The sequence below is a fragment of the Clinocottus analis genome, unplaced genomic scaffold, assembly GCF_023055335.1.
Source record: "Clinocottus analis isolate CAN_PGR_092001 unplaced genomic scaffold, fCliAna1.0.p SCAF_22, whole genome shotgun sequence".
Lineage (NCBI taxonomy): Eukaryota > Metazoa > Chordata > Actinopteri > Perciformes > Cottidae > Clinocottus > Clinocottus analis.
The window spans coordinates 5,047,040-5,064,097 of record NW_027175954.1 but is presented as its reverse complement, the minus strand read 5'-3'; the positions used below and the strand labels follow the sequence as shown (position 1 = coordinate 5,064,097).

At 40.2% G+C, this 17,058-nt stretch overlaps 1 protein-coding gene across 5 annotated transcripts in view; it reads right to left on the bottom strand.

The window, feature by feature from the left end:
* The window catches only part of fam13a (family with sequence similarity 13 member A), a 49,634-nt gene that overhangs the window by 29,494 nt on the left and 3,082 nt on the right, over positions 1-17,058 (bottom strand). For 4 of the 5 annotated variants that reach the window (XM_068589007.1, XM_068589011.1, XM_068589008.1 and 1 more), the window contains exons 2-8: positions 15,708-15,903; positions 13,869-14,078; positions 11,822-11,999; positions 9,556-9,703; positions 7,768-7,887; positions 7,002-7,088; positions 2,775-3,010 (exon numbers count right to left, since the gene is read on the bottom strand). In XM_068589007.1, the coding sequence (XP_068445108.1) occupies positions 2,775-3,010; positions 7,002-7,088; positions 7,768-7,887; positions 9,556-9,703; positions 11,822-11,999; positions 13,869-14,078; positions 15,708-15,903 (1,175 nt within the window). Of the gene's footprint in view, positions 1-2,774; positions 3,011-7,001; positions 7,089-7,767; positions 7,888-9,555; positions 9,704-11,821; positions 12,000-13,868; positions 14,079-15,707; positions 15,904-16,001; positions 16,067-17,058 lie in introns of those variants that run through there. The other variant, XM_068589009.1, reaches the window with a different exon arrangement.

The window sequence follows — 17,058 nt, the reverse complement described above, 5'->3', positions numbered from 1 at the left end:
TGCAAATATTAGATGATATTCGAAGAAAAAGAAGGCACCAACATCTAAAGTGCAAGAAAACCAGTTAGATCCAGCCTGGATCTAAGCCTGCTGTAAAGATGTGCTGTCAGGCTTCGGGGCTGATGGATGAGACTTCCTGAAAGGCGTCCAACAATGCTGTTATACCCACAGGGAACCTGCACTCACACCACACTGCAACGTTCCTCACTCCCACCTATTTCCAATGGGCTTCTAAGAAACCTAATGGTTACATCACAAGATTTAGTGAACCATGGCAACGCCACACAAAAGCCAGTATGCATCCCCCACGAGCTACTACGCAACGCTGAGAGCGGAATAAGTTCACATGACGCTGCTATGTTGGCTCATGTGACCTGTGTGGTGGTGAATGAGGCTGGTGTCATATTTTAGGTACAGGTGAGAGCATTGTGGCGTACACAATTACCGGATTCATGCGTTCGACAACGAGGACGCAAAGTGTCACATGTTGAGCGCGGTAAGACAGTACAGCGGTCGCCAGGCGGACGCACAGGGAGATCGGATAGTGGAGATTCTGCTCTGCCTTAAAAGCTGCTTTGACTCCCAGCGTGTGCTGAATGTGACCTGGGGCTGGAGATGTTCCTGGAAAGGATGGGGCATGTGTGAAATTGAATACACACGTCATTAGATACATTTAAATTGCTTCTTTACCGCCAACAAGGTGTGAACACAAGTCCTAAATTCTTATTGCATATCCTATAAATGATAAATAATGAGGAGTAAAAATGTATACAACCACAATGTTTGAATATATATATATATATATATAACAACTATTCAACTAAAGTTCTGGATATGTTTTGTGACCCGGTTGGCTGTGTGGCTGGTTGCGCTCGCACACTGCTGACACAGATCTGTCTGACACATACCTATGGAAAGTGAGAGCAAGCTGACAAGTTAAGATGAGAGCAGCGAAAACACAGATGAATCCACTTATGGAAAATTATCATATATTTGTTCTGGCTTTATGCGTCTCAGTTGCCTACAATTCAGTCTTTTTGAATAAAAACTTATTTAACTTTCTCCTCATCCTTAAACATTCAAAAAGCGCCAGAGTCTCAAGTTTGGGAAACACTATCGGTGAGTATCAAAAGTATAGTTTTACATGAAAGATGGTACAATAACTTTAGACCGTCAGCAAGTTGCATGACTCAAGGAGTTTTTTTTAAATTAAATGCCAGTCAGACAGTTTGAAGTTGAGACCTTTCACACTGTCCGTACATCAGTCACCCAATGCGACCTGACGAGAAGGATTTCAGAGTCTGAGGGGAAATCCACCAGGAGATTTACTGGCATGCTGACATGATGCGGAAAGCTGTTGCCACCTTTTATTTGCCACTTCAAGAGGACAGCAATGTCTGCTCTACAAAGAGATGATGGTTGGTGTTGTTGATTTAACACTTTGTAGGTTCATTATCTTGAGGATGGAAAGCAAAAATGTTGACTTAGATATTTGACAGTGAATGTAAACCTGTTAACCTTTTAGAACATTACTTACATTTTTTTAGGATGATGACGCAAAATATTATTGCTAATAAAAGAAAAAAAATACTTTATATTCTAAGATAAAAAGAAAATCCATTCCACAAACTGTTATGCAAATTATACCCTTATATTTTACTAAATATATTTCAACATTTAATGTTATTTATTGATTGAATTATCTATCTTTTTTAATTGTACTTTTGTAATTTGGCGCTGTGCTCTTTTATGTAACGTGTTAATGGATCTGGTGCTGACAGGGTGTTAAACTCTGATTAATGTCATAATAAAGGTCAGTGGTGTGTCCGCCAAGCCGTAGTGAAGCCAAAACAGCGTCATCATTTCTCATCTTAGTGCTTCAACATCACACTCTTGCTTTGCTGCACATTATACCACCCCGAGGTCTGAGGTCTGTTTCTGGATTTTCTACGTTTTTTTCCAGCCAAACAGTGCAGATGCTATCGCAGGCAAAGTTAAAGCTAGTTTAAAACCCCTGGTCAAGAGCCCCAACAACAGACACAACTGTAGCCTTGCTATTCCAGGGCTGGGGACACTCAACACCGAGCGGTTCCAGTTTCAACTTCTTATAATAGGCTTGTTTGCGTGCCAAAGGCACATTGCCACGGGGATGGGGCTTTAGATCCTTGATCGCCGTCAAGATTCTTCATCCTCGCCCTCAACTGATAGCACATCACTTATGCAAACAGTAGTCATAACCTTTTTACCACTCCTAGAGTCGCCACCCCCTCGAATTCCACATTGGAATTGGACGTTACGAGACAAAAATAGACGTTTAATTGTTTGATCTTATGTACGTTTGAGTGAAGTTTTATTTTGTGTTATATGATTGTAAGCTTTATTTTACAGCTGTCATAAAGGATCATGCTTACAAATAAGACAGTGATACTCGTGAAATCTTAAAACTGCAAGAGAAACTGACTGGATTTCACAGACTAAGTGAATTCTGTTTTTGGCTCACAAATGATACGTACATCACATGAAGTTCACATTAAGCACCCATACATATATCATATCAACCTCTCTGACTATGCTCTTCATATGCTGCATAAAATGTCAGTTTGACTCCATAAATGTATGAACATCTATCATTAGAACAACTCAAAGCTATATTTTAAAAACCAAAACGGGTTGTAAAACTATTATTATCTCAATATTCTGCAACTTGCAAGCCATATTGTGAATTTGACATTTTCGCAGACACAGGTGCATGCTCTTTGACCGGACTCACTGACCTGCTGATGGCCTCCATGTTGCCAGAGCGGCTGACATCGAGGTGGCTGAGTGGCGAGGCACTATCTGGGGTTTCTTGGCGAGCTGTCTCCATTGGCTCTGGAGTGTGGCTTCTAAGCTCTGAGGTCAGCGGTAAAATGATTGGTATGGAGAGGGACCTTGGGGCGTGGGGCGACCCTGCAGAGCGGCTTGTGTCAGGGATGACTCGAGTCGTGCCGTCACTCGTCCCTTTCCTCATCTATTTTACAGAGAGAGAGAGAGAGAGGAAGAGAGGGAGAGAGGTATGCCAATAACAGGTAAGTCTTGTCACAGGAAATATGAGACGGCACAGAGGTAATTGATACATCTACAACTCTGAACATTTATGCACGAGGCCGGTTACTACAAACATACAGCTGAGGATCTTCTGAGGTAAAAAAGAGAGAGCAATAAAAGGACCAGAAAGCTGAAAGAGGTTTAAAAAAGAGGTTAATCTGGATGTTTGTCTTACCGTGCTGACCCTGAGTGGGTATAAACAGCATGAGCCGCCAACTGCAGTGTAGGAGAAGAACCGTAACCGAATGACGGCCACATTGTGAGTACTATTCTGCATTTTTACTGAGTTCCAACCAAGGAAGCTGACTATGGTAAAAGGCGTATGAAATGGGTCTGACGCCAGCCGCTTAAGTATTGCTAATGGTCAAAATCACCCACTGCTAAAAGAGGCTTAGCTCTATTGATAAACGCCTGGCGGCTGAATTAGAAGGCCTGCTTTTTTTTCTTCACACCAATTATCAGCGGAACATTTCCATTTGGAGTTGAACCTAATGGCTTGTTGTAAAATCTATGGACGCTGCTTCCATTTAGTCATTGGTGCATTTAATGGGGAAATCTTTGGGAACATAATTAGCACTACAAGCGTCTTTGCTCGACCAGGTATGGATTTAGCCCCTCGGAGCTTTGTAATGGATTTAGCTAAATTTGTCATTCACAGAAAACCACAGAGAAAGAAAAAGCTGCTGCTGCTGCTCGTCTCGTAGCACTGGAGTACAGCTCTTTCCTCTGGCTGAAAGGCTCCTCAATTCATGCGCCAAACTCCACCAGAACTTGCATTTTGTTGTGCAACAAATGTAGTAAAATGACAATAAATGAATCCCAAATGAATTATACTATGTGTATATACTGACCGTATTCTACACAGTGAATGATTTCAGACGCAGTCATAGAAACTTCAAGCAGACAAAGCTAAAAATCTAACTGCAGGTCAGTTTCTATTGTGTTAACTACTGACCCGTCATGCTGCCTCCATTCCTGAGCTGAATGGGTCAGATGGCAAAGAACCCCAACAGACCAAAATAAGGATATGATTTGGTTTATAAACCATGGATTTACTAATAACTAGAAATGTTGTACCTTAAAAGGAAAGCCAAATAAATATATTTGGCGATCAAAACTGTACTTTTTCTTAAATAATCTGATACAATGAACGCAATGAATGCACTCCACCTTAAAACAAGAAATTATTCTGTTAACTAACTGACAGTGTTGACAGATCATTTCAGATGTCTAGTTTAAAAAAAGTGCACTTGCAACATAATGCATTCCTGTTCTTGCTTGCACTTCCACCACAACTGCTGTTTCAAGATGGTGGTTGCTTGTACAGTTAGTATATGCCGTTTTGCTCAAAGCGAGAAAAGCTGACGTTAAGAAAAGGCTATTCAAATGTTTTTTGTCATACCATAACAACAGATGGCTTTCTTGCAATACTGTATTTATTCAACAAGAAGGCATTAGTAATACTCTGCCAGTGATAACTGTGCCCCTTTTGGAGTCCAAAGCTCATCTGTGAATATACACGTCTCTATGTGGACAATAAAACACAAATCCCCATCATAAATCAGTTACAACAGGCATGCTCTCTAATTGAAGTGTGTGGGTGTTTGTTTGTTGGCCTGAGGCTAATAAATACTTACTTATTTCCCTTTAGTCTTGCATTGCCACAGCATCAAACCTACTGTAGCTCTGCTGGGATGTGTGAGTGGTGATCATGTCAAGACTTGTAACTGTATCTTTAGTAAATGGTAAATGGGCCTGCACTTGTACAACACTTTTCTAGTCTTCCAACTACTTAAAGTGCTTTCACACTACCTATCATCATTCACCCATACACCCATGCAAAAGGTGCCACCTAGCCATAAGGAGTAGCTGACATTCACACACACATTTATACACCGTAGGCACAGCTTCATTTTGGGGTTGAAGGCCTTGCCCAAGGACACATTGATGTGGGCTAATGGAGCCAGGGATCGAACAGAGTTACTTGGTCGGCCTCCTCTTCATCTTTTACTTTTTCCCCCCCTGGCTCCACCAAATCCATCACACCCACCACCCACTCCACCATCACCAACTGCCTCACAGATAAAAAGACCTGGACGCAAGCAAACTTCCTCAAACTCAACAGCGACCGATCTGAAATCCTCATAATCGGCCCCAAATCTCGAAACAAATCCTATAACTTCTCAGTCTCCATCGATTGCACCTCTGTTCCTGCTTCCACACACATCTGTAACCTTGGTGTTATCTTCGACCCAACCCTCCACTTTGAACAAGTGTGAGTCAATCACATCCCAGCTTCTTCGATCTTAAAAACATCAACCGTCTACGCCCCTCCCTCTCAGCCGCCCAAACACTCATCCACGCCTCCATCCCCTCTCGACTGGACTACTGCAACAGCATCCTGTACGGCGCATCCACCAAAAGTCATCAACAAACTATAAAACATCCAGAACTCAGTTGCCCGTCCCCTCTCCAATTCCCACACCAGAGACCATATCACCCCAGTCCTCTAAAACCTCCACTGGCTGCGCATACTGCAAATAATCCAGTTTAAGATTCTCCTCATCACCTACAAAGCCCTTCACAACCTTGCCCCTCATTCCTTTCTGCCCTCCGGCACCGACACATTCCCACCCACAACCATAGATCCACCGACGACAACCTCCTTATACTGTGTCTAAGCCTGGGCCCTGGGGGGATGGGGCCTCCTCCACCGCACCTCACACATTCTCCGTCATTCTCTATTTTCAAAACTGAACTTAAAACTCATTGATTTTAAATCTGCTTTGAACCCGTGATGCTGGTTAAGTATGTTTTTGTTTTGTTCCTTGCTGTTATGTCATCGCTCTTGTTTACATTGATATTACTTTGATTCTTTTTTTTTAACCATAGAAAGTGCCTTTGAGTACCTTTTAAAAAGAACAAATACAATGAATTATTATTATTTATTAAAATGAAAATATTCAAGTTATTACTTTAGTTAAATACTGAATTGAATTACTGTTGGGCTGACTGTTAAATATTCATTATTTTTGTACCTTTTCTCTTGTGGTCACTATGTGTATAATTACTAGATACAGTACTGCACTTACATGAGAACTTAATGTTGATCTTTCAGTGCTGATACTTCTAACATAAATCTCAATGTATGTTGTTTGAGAGCAGTCTATATTTTTGTGGATCCAGTTGCCTTTTTACTGTACTTGTTACTTTACACCTTCTTAAGTAAGGTTGAGTAACTTCAGGCATGTCAAAATATTCTGAAGCTTAAGTTACATGCAGCTCCGCTAAAAGTAGAAGACTTTTCAAGAACTACTTACTAGTGAAAGCATTCATCAGCAGATGTTTTTACCCTCCTGATTTTGCTGCTATTTCCTTTATCTTGACAGTGACACTGGTCTTGATATCTGTATTACACATATGGTATGAGATCTTTGTTTCAAACGCCCACAGCGAGTCCGTCTTTGTTGTTAAACTGAAGCCTCTCATTTGATTACATGTACAATTATAAACGTTCATATATTGACCTTGAAAAAATAAATGAAGCCAAAGCTCTACACAAACAGGAGATTTCTAAGCCTTAATTATAATCAAATGTATGACCAAATGCAGCTTTTGTGCCAGGGTTCATCTGTAACAACACAGTTGGAACGGCACACCGCAACATATGTGTGTGTGTGTGTGTTTTTTCCTACAGCTGATTGCCTTTATCAAACCCCGTCATGTGACCGAGCAGCGAGGCCACATGCATCAGAAGTTGTCTGAGAGATGACCTGAGGCTAATCAGCACCAAGGCAATGCAGCAGATAAGAAAGCAGGAAGTATGTATTGAAAACGTGACAAATAGACTGTAGTAAACCATGAGGCCAAACCTCTTAAACAAGAACAATTGATCACAACTTATCTTAACGTACCGTCTTTTTCCTCTGCCGCGCCTGAGGAACGTCAGTGGAGGATTTGTTCAGAAGTTCTGCATCTTGTGAAGGTTTCTTTTGTCCTCTCTTGAAACATGTATTCAGAGAAAATAAAAAATAAAGATATTATGATTTAAAATGCAGCAAATAAACAGTTAAATGTACAAATGTATTTACTAAGACAACTGATAGCTTTTTTTTTAAACTGGCCAAATGATGCAAGATAATATTAATTAATTGCTTGGATGTAATGTAATGATAATCACAAATTAATATTACCTAAAGCAAATACTTTGTTACATTTTTTCTTGGTACAGTACAGTTAGTTCTTGCTACAAGAAATGCTCCACAAAAAAATACCAATACTCCTGCTGTGCAGGTGATGTCTAAAGACTCCAATCCTGAGAAGAAATGATAACCTATCAGGAATCTCACTGACATGACCTGATTACCATTGTAGGCAGTATGCACAAGTCAGCTGACCCTGATAACATCTTTAAAGCTCATAGAAACCTAAACAGACGCATGCAGAATTGGCTTTTATGCTGGAAAACCACTTTTCCAAAACATGGCTGTGTTATGTTAATCACGTCACACAAATCACATGGTTGGTGTTAAAAGAGCCTGTGTAAGGGAATTTGAAGGGTTATTCAAGGTTGATCTGGGAAAGTCACGCATCAACATCAACGCTGCATTTCACAGCAGACAGATAAAGACTTCCATATCAGGTACACCGAGGAGCATAAATGTATAAACAAAGACGCACACATGCTGGCGTGCTGCTGTGAAGATGGTCACACGCCTTCGTTCTGGGAATTGGTGTCAATGGGTTTGCGTTGAGGTGACTGGGTGACTTCTTTGTGTCTGCATCCGTCATGTGGACCTCCTGGGACCAGACAGAGGTCATGATCAGTCACAGTTGTGATGTACGTACATCATACTGTACAATTCATACATTAGCAACAGATCACGCTTAACTGTAACTTCATCACTACAGCACATAGGATCTATGTCTTCAGGGACTCGTTTAATAAAACCCCTGGGTATGTGTGTTCTTCTTTTGCTTTTCTTCTTTGAGCCTCAACAACATGGTTCAGAATAGACTTTCGCAGGTTGACAATCTGCTAACGTCTCGCGTACACTCATAAACACCTGCATGCACACCTCCAAACACGTGTGCTGCGAAGGAACGTCAGCAGCCGCGGGGCCCTAGCCAGCCCCGTGTGACTGTGCATATGTGTTAGTGTTTATGTGTGCATGTTTGCGTGTAAGACAATCTCATTCTGACTGAAGGGTTTCCCACAGGTCAGCAGAGTCTCATGTGGCTGAGGAGAGGTACCCTGAGAGAGGGGAGGGGAGGCCAGACACAGGGAGCTAAATCTGACTGGCATCAGGTGGCCCACGTCACACTGCATGCCAATAACAGTCGTCAATCAACAATCAGACACTTACTATGACAGTGAAGAAGTTCTTTTCAAAAGTGCCAACGTTTTGCCATTCAAATTGTGATATGTTTTAAAGATATTCACACTGCAGCTTTTGGAGCAGTAGATATTCTTCTAATCTCGCCTTCTCTAGTGGATTAGGACAAACTTTAGTTTATTGTAAAGATATCAAATATGCAATCCTATCTGAGATGGTCAGTGGCATTAAGCACACAACTTGGATTGTCTGCCCTTTCTGTGCTGACTTGTGCTGTTTTCTTTATGTTCTTCATGTTCACACTGGGTCACTCTGGGTGAATGTTTGAGTGAAAGTTATTTTACAGGGCAGTAAATACCTCCAAAGACGCTGACGTCACATTGATCATTTGTCACGGGACTTGGAGGGATCGGGGATTCTATATTGATGGATTACGTATAGGCTAAGCCAGTATTTATTTCTGATACAGTCCCTTTTAACTACTTTAGAAAAATAAATACGAGTAAATGATTACATAAATTTAAGATTCATTAATTCCCCACTAGAATTGTATGTTGTGTGAAGAGTCACTGTCCAGGACAAACCATGTATTTCATGTTTAGGGATGTGGAATGTTAAGATACATTTAACGATTATGTTGTTATATGGACTGAAAATAAAACCAGAATCTGCCAACGGTTGACTTAAATCTCTTTAAACGGATGATTCGCTGCCGTGTTGTGCTTGGTTTGTTTCTTGCTGCCACTGTTTCACCAGATAGCTACAGATGCAGCATCGAGATGCCGCCAGGAAAACCGATCAATGAAGACATCAGCCATCGAAGCAGCAAATGTAAATCAACAAGCAGAGACTCAAACCAGCCACCCGAGACGATCCTGCGAGGCTTTGATATAAGATCAATTTTATCTCGGTATCATGCACGCCTATTCTATTTTTATAAACTATCACGCTTCTGGGCGGATGGGCCGAGGGGGAGGTCACGGTCCAGAGAGGAACTCATACTGTTGAAAGTGCATTGGCACAATAGGTGACACACAGTTATTTGTTCAGCTGCACTGCATTGTACTGACAACCATCACAGATCTATTTCATATAAACATGAGCTTCTGGTGTCCCTGTGAGTGTACAACACCTTGACAATAATAAGTGTTGACGGTTCTCCTGTGCAGCCTTCTCCAGTTCCGGCGATCTCAAATATATTGCTGTAGTTCTGGATGAACTTCAACATTATCTTGTTACAGATATTCTGGTCCTTAATTGCTTCGTATCCAGGGGCCACGCTGGAAAAGAGGGACAAGAAAGGAAAAAGAAAGATGAAATCAAACTGATGTGAATTCATTAAGTTCTTTAAACATGGCAGCAGTAGTAAAAAAAAACATATTTCTTTCCAAAAAAATTGGAAATAAATCCTTCTTTTTTTTTCTTACTTTACAGCGTTTAACAAATTCAAGTTGAAAGTTAGTCTTTAGCTCATCTTCTTGATGAACGAAGATAATAATAATTCAGCCGTCCCAGTGAATATGATGTGTGATGCTACGGAACAGCTGTTTGAGATGTACACTGGGCTGTCGGCCTAATTATATAACTTAAACACAAACACGCACACACACACACACACACACACACACATACACACACACACACACACACACACACACACACACACACACACACACACACACACACACACCTCTAATAAAGAGAACAGTGTGTACAGTATGAAGGACTACCCGCTCCAGTTTCTTCTTCTCTATTCCTTCCATTGAGGTCCAAATGAGGTCCTCATTGTTTTTAGGCCACTTTATTACTGGAAGATGCCCACGAGTCACCAGATTGGAAAACAGAAGCCGACGGTCAAAATGTATGAGTCTGATTTGAAACTCGCTGCCCGGTAAGCCCGTCATAAATAGACCAGTGAAAACAGAGGTACTTAGTTCAGCAGCTGCATGGAGGCATATGAGGCGACTGATGCATCATTTATTTATGAACATCTTAGTAACAGTTGAAAACATAATGACACCATAGAAGAGTTTATTCTATATGTGTCAAATATCGGATGCAGTATAGTTTAAATACAGGTATCTGACAAAATGTTAAGAAGTGTATTAATGGATTGAAGGATTATTTATTGCCATTCATGAGCAAGAAGTAAGTGTCACTAAAAAATCTTTACAGTCATCTTCTTGAATAAGCCACAGCACCACCTGCTGGCCAAATGCTACATAGCGAGACCAGTATTTAGAGGATTTTCAGCAGCCATGTTCTCAATATGTATTCTAATTTTTCCGTTCATGCTTTCAGACTCATTTGTGTTTTTAAGTATACATTAGCCAGTTTTTTCTTTATTACTCCACATAGTTGTCACAGTGCAGCATAGTATTGGCTGCACTGTGAAGTCTAAGATTATCTTCCATTCTGAAATAGAAAAAAAAAACATATCGAAAAAGACATCTTCAAAGTCTGTGGGTGAGACTTGACTGGTTCTCTATCTCACTAAATATGTATTGCATGTTTTAAGATTGTAATCATTCTACCCATCCTACTGTTCTGACATATGAAACCAATGTTTAATTTCTGACTCACTAAACAGAAATAGGGGAAAGGTGATTGATCACTCAGCTTTAGCCCCCAGGACTATCTGATAACTTGTTTTTCCTGGAAGTTATTTAGAGACTGCAACAAACATGTTTTGGAAAGGTCACAGTAAAAACACCAAACATGCCAAAACTTTCAGGAATGTCAGATATGTTCTTAGGCCTGTGAACATGAATGCAAATGCGGATGAATACGTATCATTGTGTTCAGTCAAGTTGTCTCCCATGGCATTGGATGTGAACCATTAAAACTAATGTGAGGCTGAGGCATTCATTTAAATTAATTAATTGGAACTTGGATTGTAGGTATGATAATGATGCAAGTATAAAGTGCTTCTACCGCCTGGAAGACCTTAAACATGTTTAACTTGCCAGTACAACAAGTACAGTAAAAAGGCAACAGTTTTCTGAGAAAATAACATATTCTATGTATGTTCTATGAAACATTGACTGTACTCTACATGCTCGGCGCCAGATGGCAGACAGACAGCTCTGTATCTGTTTATAGACATGTGTTTTCTAACATGTTCATTCTAACATTATCAATCCTATGATATGTTGATATAGTATCAACATATCATAGGATTGATAATCTGTCAATGATATGTTTACTGTGGAGCCCCAAAGGGGTAAAATATTTATAAATGCAAGTAGAAAGTAATTAAAGTTTCAATGAAGCTGTTTGTTAAACATTGTAATATGATACAAGACCAAAAGAGGATTCTGGAGTGATGGTGAGATTGGACCATGGATGTTTATTTTGACACCTTGCACACATGGACCCTAAAAATAGGTTAAACTTACTGGAAGACACTGGGTCCAAACACAGTGGCGAGGTTGATGGCAGTCATACGGTTCTCTTTGTGGTTGCACTCCACCAGGGTGAGGAAGTGGCAAAGGTAGCGGAGGAGGCTGTAGTGGACGTCTGGGAGCTGCTGGAGCAGGTCTCTCATGTCTGACCAAGACACATCATCGCCGCACTCTGTAGGCAGCAGATGTCGGTAAAGATCAAAGGTTGGGTTCATGCTCCATTTCATTTTTTACACTGTTTTTTTTCTGCTCAGAAAAAGTGAAACTTTTAGTACATGAATGACCAAAATCAAATGATGAGTGACACAACCCACTTGGTTTACTTTGGAGCAGGAAAGTGTCAAACATAGACAGACATTGAGTGAGACCCGTTCACATCCTTAGTTTAGTAAATAGGTTTCCAGCTGGTCTCCAGCAGGCAGTGATAGCTCCATCCCCCTGCTCTCTGTAATGTCTAATCTTGAGTTGTGGTAAATACGTGAGCATTAGAGCAAAAAGCCTGAAAGTATGTTGATGCTATTACTCCGGGCACATAATTAGGTCAGAGTTGGATAAACGGATATGGCTTCTGATCCCGAATGAATGAGTGACGCAAGCGTGCGTGCGCCTACGTGTGTGTGTGCATGCATATAAAAGCAAGCATGTGTGTCCGTCTGTCTGAGTAATTAGAGCGTGATGGGGGGAATAATGCTTAGAGCGATCACAACTACTATTGTTGCCGCTGAGTGAAGTGTGGGCACAAGTGTGCAAAGTACATGCTGGTTTTTGCAGGTTACTACTTTAGACAAACACACATTCAGCATTGAAAAAAAAACAAAAAAAAAAACTTCAAGCAATGTAGAGAATGCACATTAACAGCTACAGCAACGTAAAGCCAGACAATCAAAGGACCAAATGGCTGCAGAGAATGACAACGATGTGATGGACATTGAGACAGAACGATATCCTTAAATTTAAGGTGAGAAATGGCACATTTTAGCTTAACTGGTAAATTATTTGAGATATAAAATACCCCCAAAATAAGGACAACTATCCATCACGATTGCCAGGGTTCAATGTGTCGTCTATAACTGGCTGATTTTAACCCTCACAGGTATTGCATTTGCATTTTTTTCATTTAAAACATTCAATTGAGAAATGTAGGAATCCTTACATTCAACACGCCGAAAGCTGGAAATGTTTGCAATTTTAACTGGGTAAATTACACAAAAAATAGTAATTGATTATCAAAATAGTAACTGAATAATAGTATGAAGCTTGATTAAATGTTGGTTAACTTATTCAATTCAAGGAAAGGCTGGCAAGGAAGCCAAACTGATTTTACAAAGTACAGTCAAATAATTTCGGAGTCTAGATATGGCCAAGTCTTGCACCAAAGAGATGTTATATAATGCAGCGTTTGGCCAAGGGCCCTGAGAAATAGGCCGATATTTATGGGGCCTGTGATGGAATACGAACACTGCAGCTGAAATGTGGGCTCTCCTCCCATTAAACAAGATTGAACCCAGTGATGGAAGAGAGCAGAGAGTGAGCAGACACTTCACCTGTCACGAATCACTCACTTGACCTTTTACGACCTCCAAGATTATTGCCAGAAAAATAAGGTCCATCACTGGTATTATTCCTCCCTCCCCCTCAAACCTCCCAACACACACACACACACACACACACACACGCACACGCACTCACACACACACACACACACACACACACACACACACACACACACACACACACACACACACACACACACACACTCACACACACACTTACAGTAACTCTGCAGTGCCTTTATATCCCCTGCCTGTTGCAGATGACTGCAGTACTAATAGTACAATCCAGCAGCTAAAGATAACTTTGCTCATCATCCAATCAGATTCATGTCCCAGATATTCACTGCACTTGTGTGGGGTGTTAATGTCACTGTGTGGATTTGGGAAGTTGTTCGGAAAAGGTATCACATGATGTCGAAACATGTAAAAGCTAATCAGCTTGAGGCACATAAGACAGGATTGGAGCAGCAACAACTACTTTCTGTTACCTTGGTGGTGCTGTATCAGCACCCGTTGGACGGTGCAGTCGACCAGACCCATTGGCAGATCCCTCAGGTACCGTTTGAGCAAGCTGGCCACCGTACATGAATCAGATTCAGAGAGAAGGTCCACATCCTCTCCACTCTCCAGCCGCTGTTTCAGGCTTTCCACAGCACGGACATTCCCATTCACTCTAAACAGACCCTCCTGATGCAAAGCTGGAGAGAAATCAGAGAAACATACAGTAATTCATGCCATGAAGAGACAGCCTCACTATCAACTATTCAAAAAGAGAGCTAACTAGGGGTGGAATTAAGTTAGCTTGTCTCCCAAATGTTGATATTATTGTCATGTTTTCCACAAAAAATGGAATTTCTGTATGATTCCAATCAATTCAAGCATTTTTATAATCAAAGTCATTGAGTGCATGCCTTTTGCTTTCTCATTGTTTGTCACCACTGTACTATTTGAAGACACTTTTACTATACGTCCTTTTTTTTCCACATAGAATAGTTATGTCACGTACGTGTAGAACATACTGTGTATTTAGTCTTGCTGTTTGACATAAACCTCAGTAAAAAAGCAGAGGGGAGGCAAACAGTACCTCTGCCTCAATAAAGGGGGAGAACCGGTGGGTTTGTTTATGCTTGTATTGTCGTTGCTCTTCTTCTACACTTTTTAAACTAAAAGAAGATCAGGAGAACTTTTATAATAAAGTCACAGGGATTTTTATCCAGAATGATAAACGAATGGACTTCATTTACAAGTAAAGGTAGGACCATGCATACACTGTATCAGGCTATACAACCTTTTTGTATTAATTAAGTATAATTGTGGAGCTGTCTTATAACAGAGCAGTCAACCCTTGTTAAAGTATTTTTCCATAGCTGAGTTATGACAGATTAAGTCAAATGTCATACAACAAGAGGCCTGTAGTTTCAGTCGCCATGAGGAAGAAGCGCCACTTCCTTGTACTGACATCTAGTGGTGAAACTGAAGAACTACGGAATATAAAAAACTAGGTCAACACCAAGTACCAATCCAGTGCGTTTTCAAGTTTGAGCTTTTTAAGTACCACTTTTGTATACCTTACTATTTTGGATCGACAAAATTATATATATATATATATATATATATATATATATATATATATATATATATATATATATATATATATATATATATATATATATAATATTTTTGACACCTAGCCAGTCAGCAATGTAATTCATCATACTGAGCATCAAGTCTGCATATTGTTTTGCTTTATTATCACCATCTAGGCTAAAAGCACATTTATGACATTGAATCTCTTGATGGTATTGATAATATTCTACTTTTATGTATTGTGCTGTTGTGTTTCTTTAGATTTGAATTGTGTTGTTTTTCTCCAGTATTGCCTTGGGTCTTCTTTTCTCTTTGAAATTTGCCAAGCCTTTTTTCCACTCTGTCTAATCCGTCTAAGAGAACCACTTTGTATCTGGGTTGACGTCTCCTTCTTCTGTGTTTGCGTTTCCGTGGGATGGTTGATATGATCTCTCTGACTATTGCATAGCAGGAACTGAAATGGGAATACATCCTCTGTATTTATATCAGGGTATTTGTGAGATCAGTTAATGGTTTAAACAATTTTAGATTCTTAAAATATTGATTTATTTTGAGGAAGTCACTACTTCCCAAACTGAAAATATGTCTTTATACATTTCTATTATATATTATATGTGTGAAATTCAGAATGAGGCACTTAATACACATACTCATCAAAAACAAAAAAGCTAATTTAGATTTTGATGATCATTACACTACATATCTGTCTCTCTTCTATTCCATTGTTTTTTTTTTCTTACCATGCATACGGAGGTGCTCAACCATCCTCCTGAACACCAGAGGCACACCATCCTCCATCAGGCCCTTCTCCTGCAGCTCAAACAGGGAGACTCCAAACAACTTGGTGTACTTGGCTGTCCCCGTCATGGTTCGCAGTATGGGTATCTGGACCATCTTCTTCATGTCTTCTTTAACCTGCACCGCTGTCTTGCTGTGCTGCAGAAGATAGAGCAGAAAGCAGCAGTCAGCCACTGATGCTATGAGCTCAGAGTGCATCAATGGAGCCTGCATCAGCTCAGATACCACAGAGATACCTGTCCTGGAGGAGGGAGGCTATCTCTGCTCCATGAACTAAAAGGTCTGTGTGTGTGTGTGTGTGTGTGTGTGTGTGTGTGTGTGTGTGTGTGTGTGTGTGTGTGTGTGTGTGTGTCCCTGTGGAGTCCGTACATGCACTATCATACCCGTCATGCATTTAGAGGACAGAGTGTTCTTAAAGCTGGGAGGAAAAGGGAGGGCCGGCCGAGCATATGTTGCTACGACAAATATCAGGTTACCACGCAACGTCTTTGGTCAAAGGTATTGTCAGAGTGTCACACACACCTGCACAAAGAGGCATACTGTATGTGCACACGTATAACTGATGGACAGCTGCAATATCCATGAAAAATAATTTGAATGGATATTGTGCAGTGTGTTGAGAGCTGGAAGGATTATTGGACCAGTTCATACTGAGAAAACAACATTGTGTGTTTACTGAGAGGGAAGCGTACAAAAGTTGGCTTTTTAAACAGAAAGATCTTTTAATCTAGTGAAATGTATGCGTGACTGTGTCCAGTGGTGGAAGAAGTATCCTTTACTGAAGTAAAAGTATGGAAGTATTCAAAGCATATATATGCAGACAATTTCACCTGTATGTAATATATTATGTAATTATATTGTTATTACTTTATTGGATTGTTATTATTGATATATTACTGTGAAACTGTTTATTAATGTAGTAGCTGGTTAAGGTGGAGCTGATTTAACATGGTATGTACTATTAATATGGATCATACAAGACATTTTATACAAAAATAATAATAATTCTAAAGTAACTAATTAACGTAGCAGTCACGTTTAATGCAGTAAAAAGTCATTTGCACCCTAAAATGTAGTGGATGAATTGTAAATACCAAAATAAAGTACAAGCATCTCAAAATTGTACTAAAGTGCAGTAGTTGAGTTAATGTACTTAGTTACTTTCCACCACTGCTGTGCTCTAATGGCCCATATGAAGCCATTCCCCAAAGAAGACAGACCTTATAAACCAGAGCCAACGCATGTTTTTAGTGTTAATTCACCAGCTGTTGAGTATTTCTTATCTCATAACTT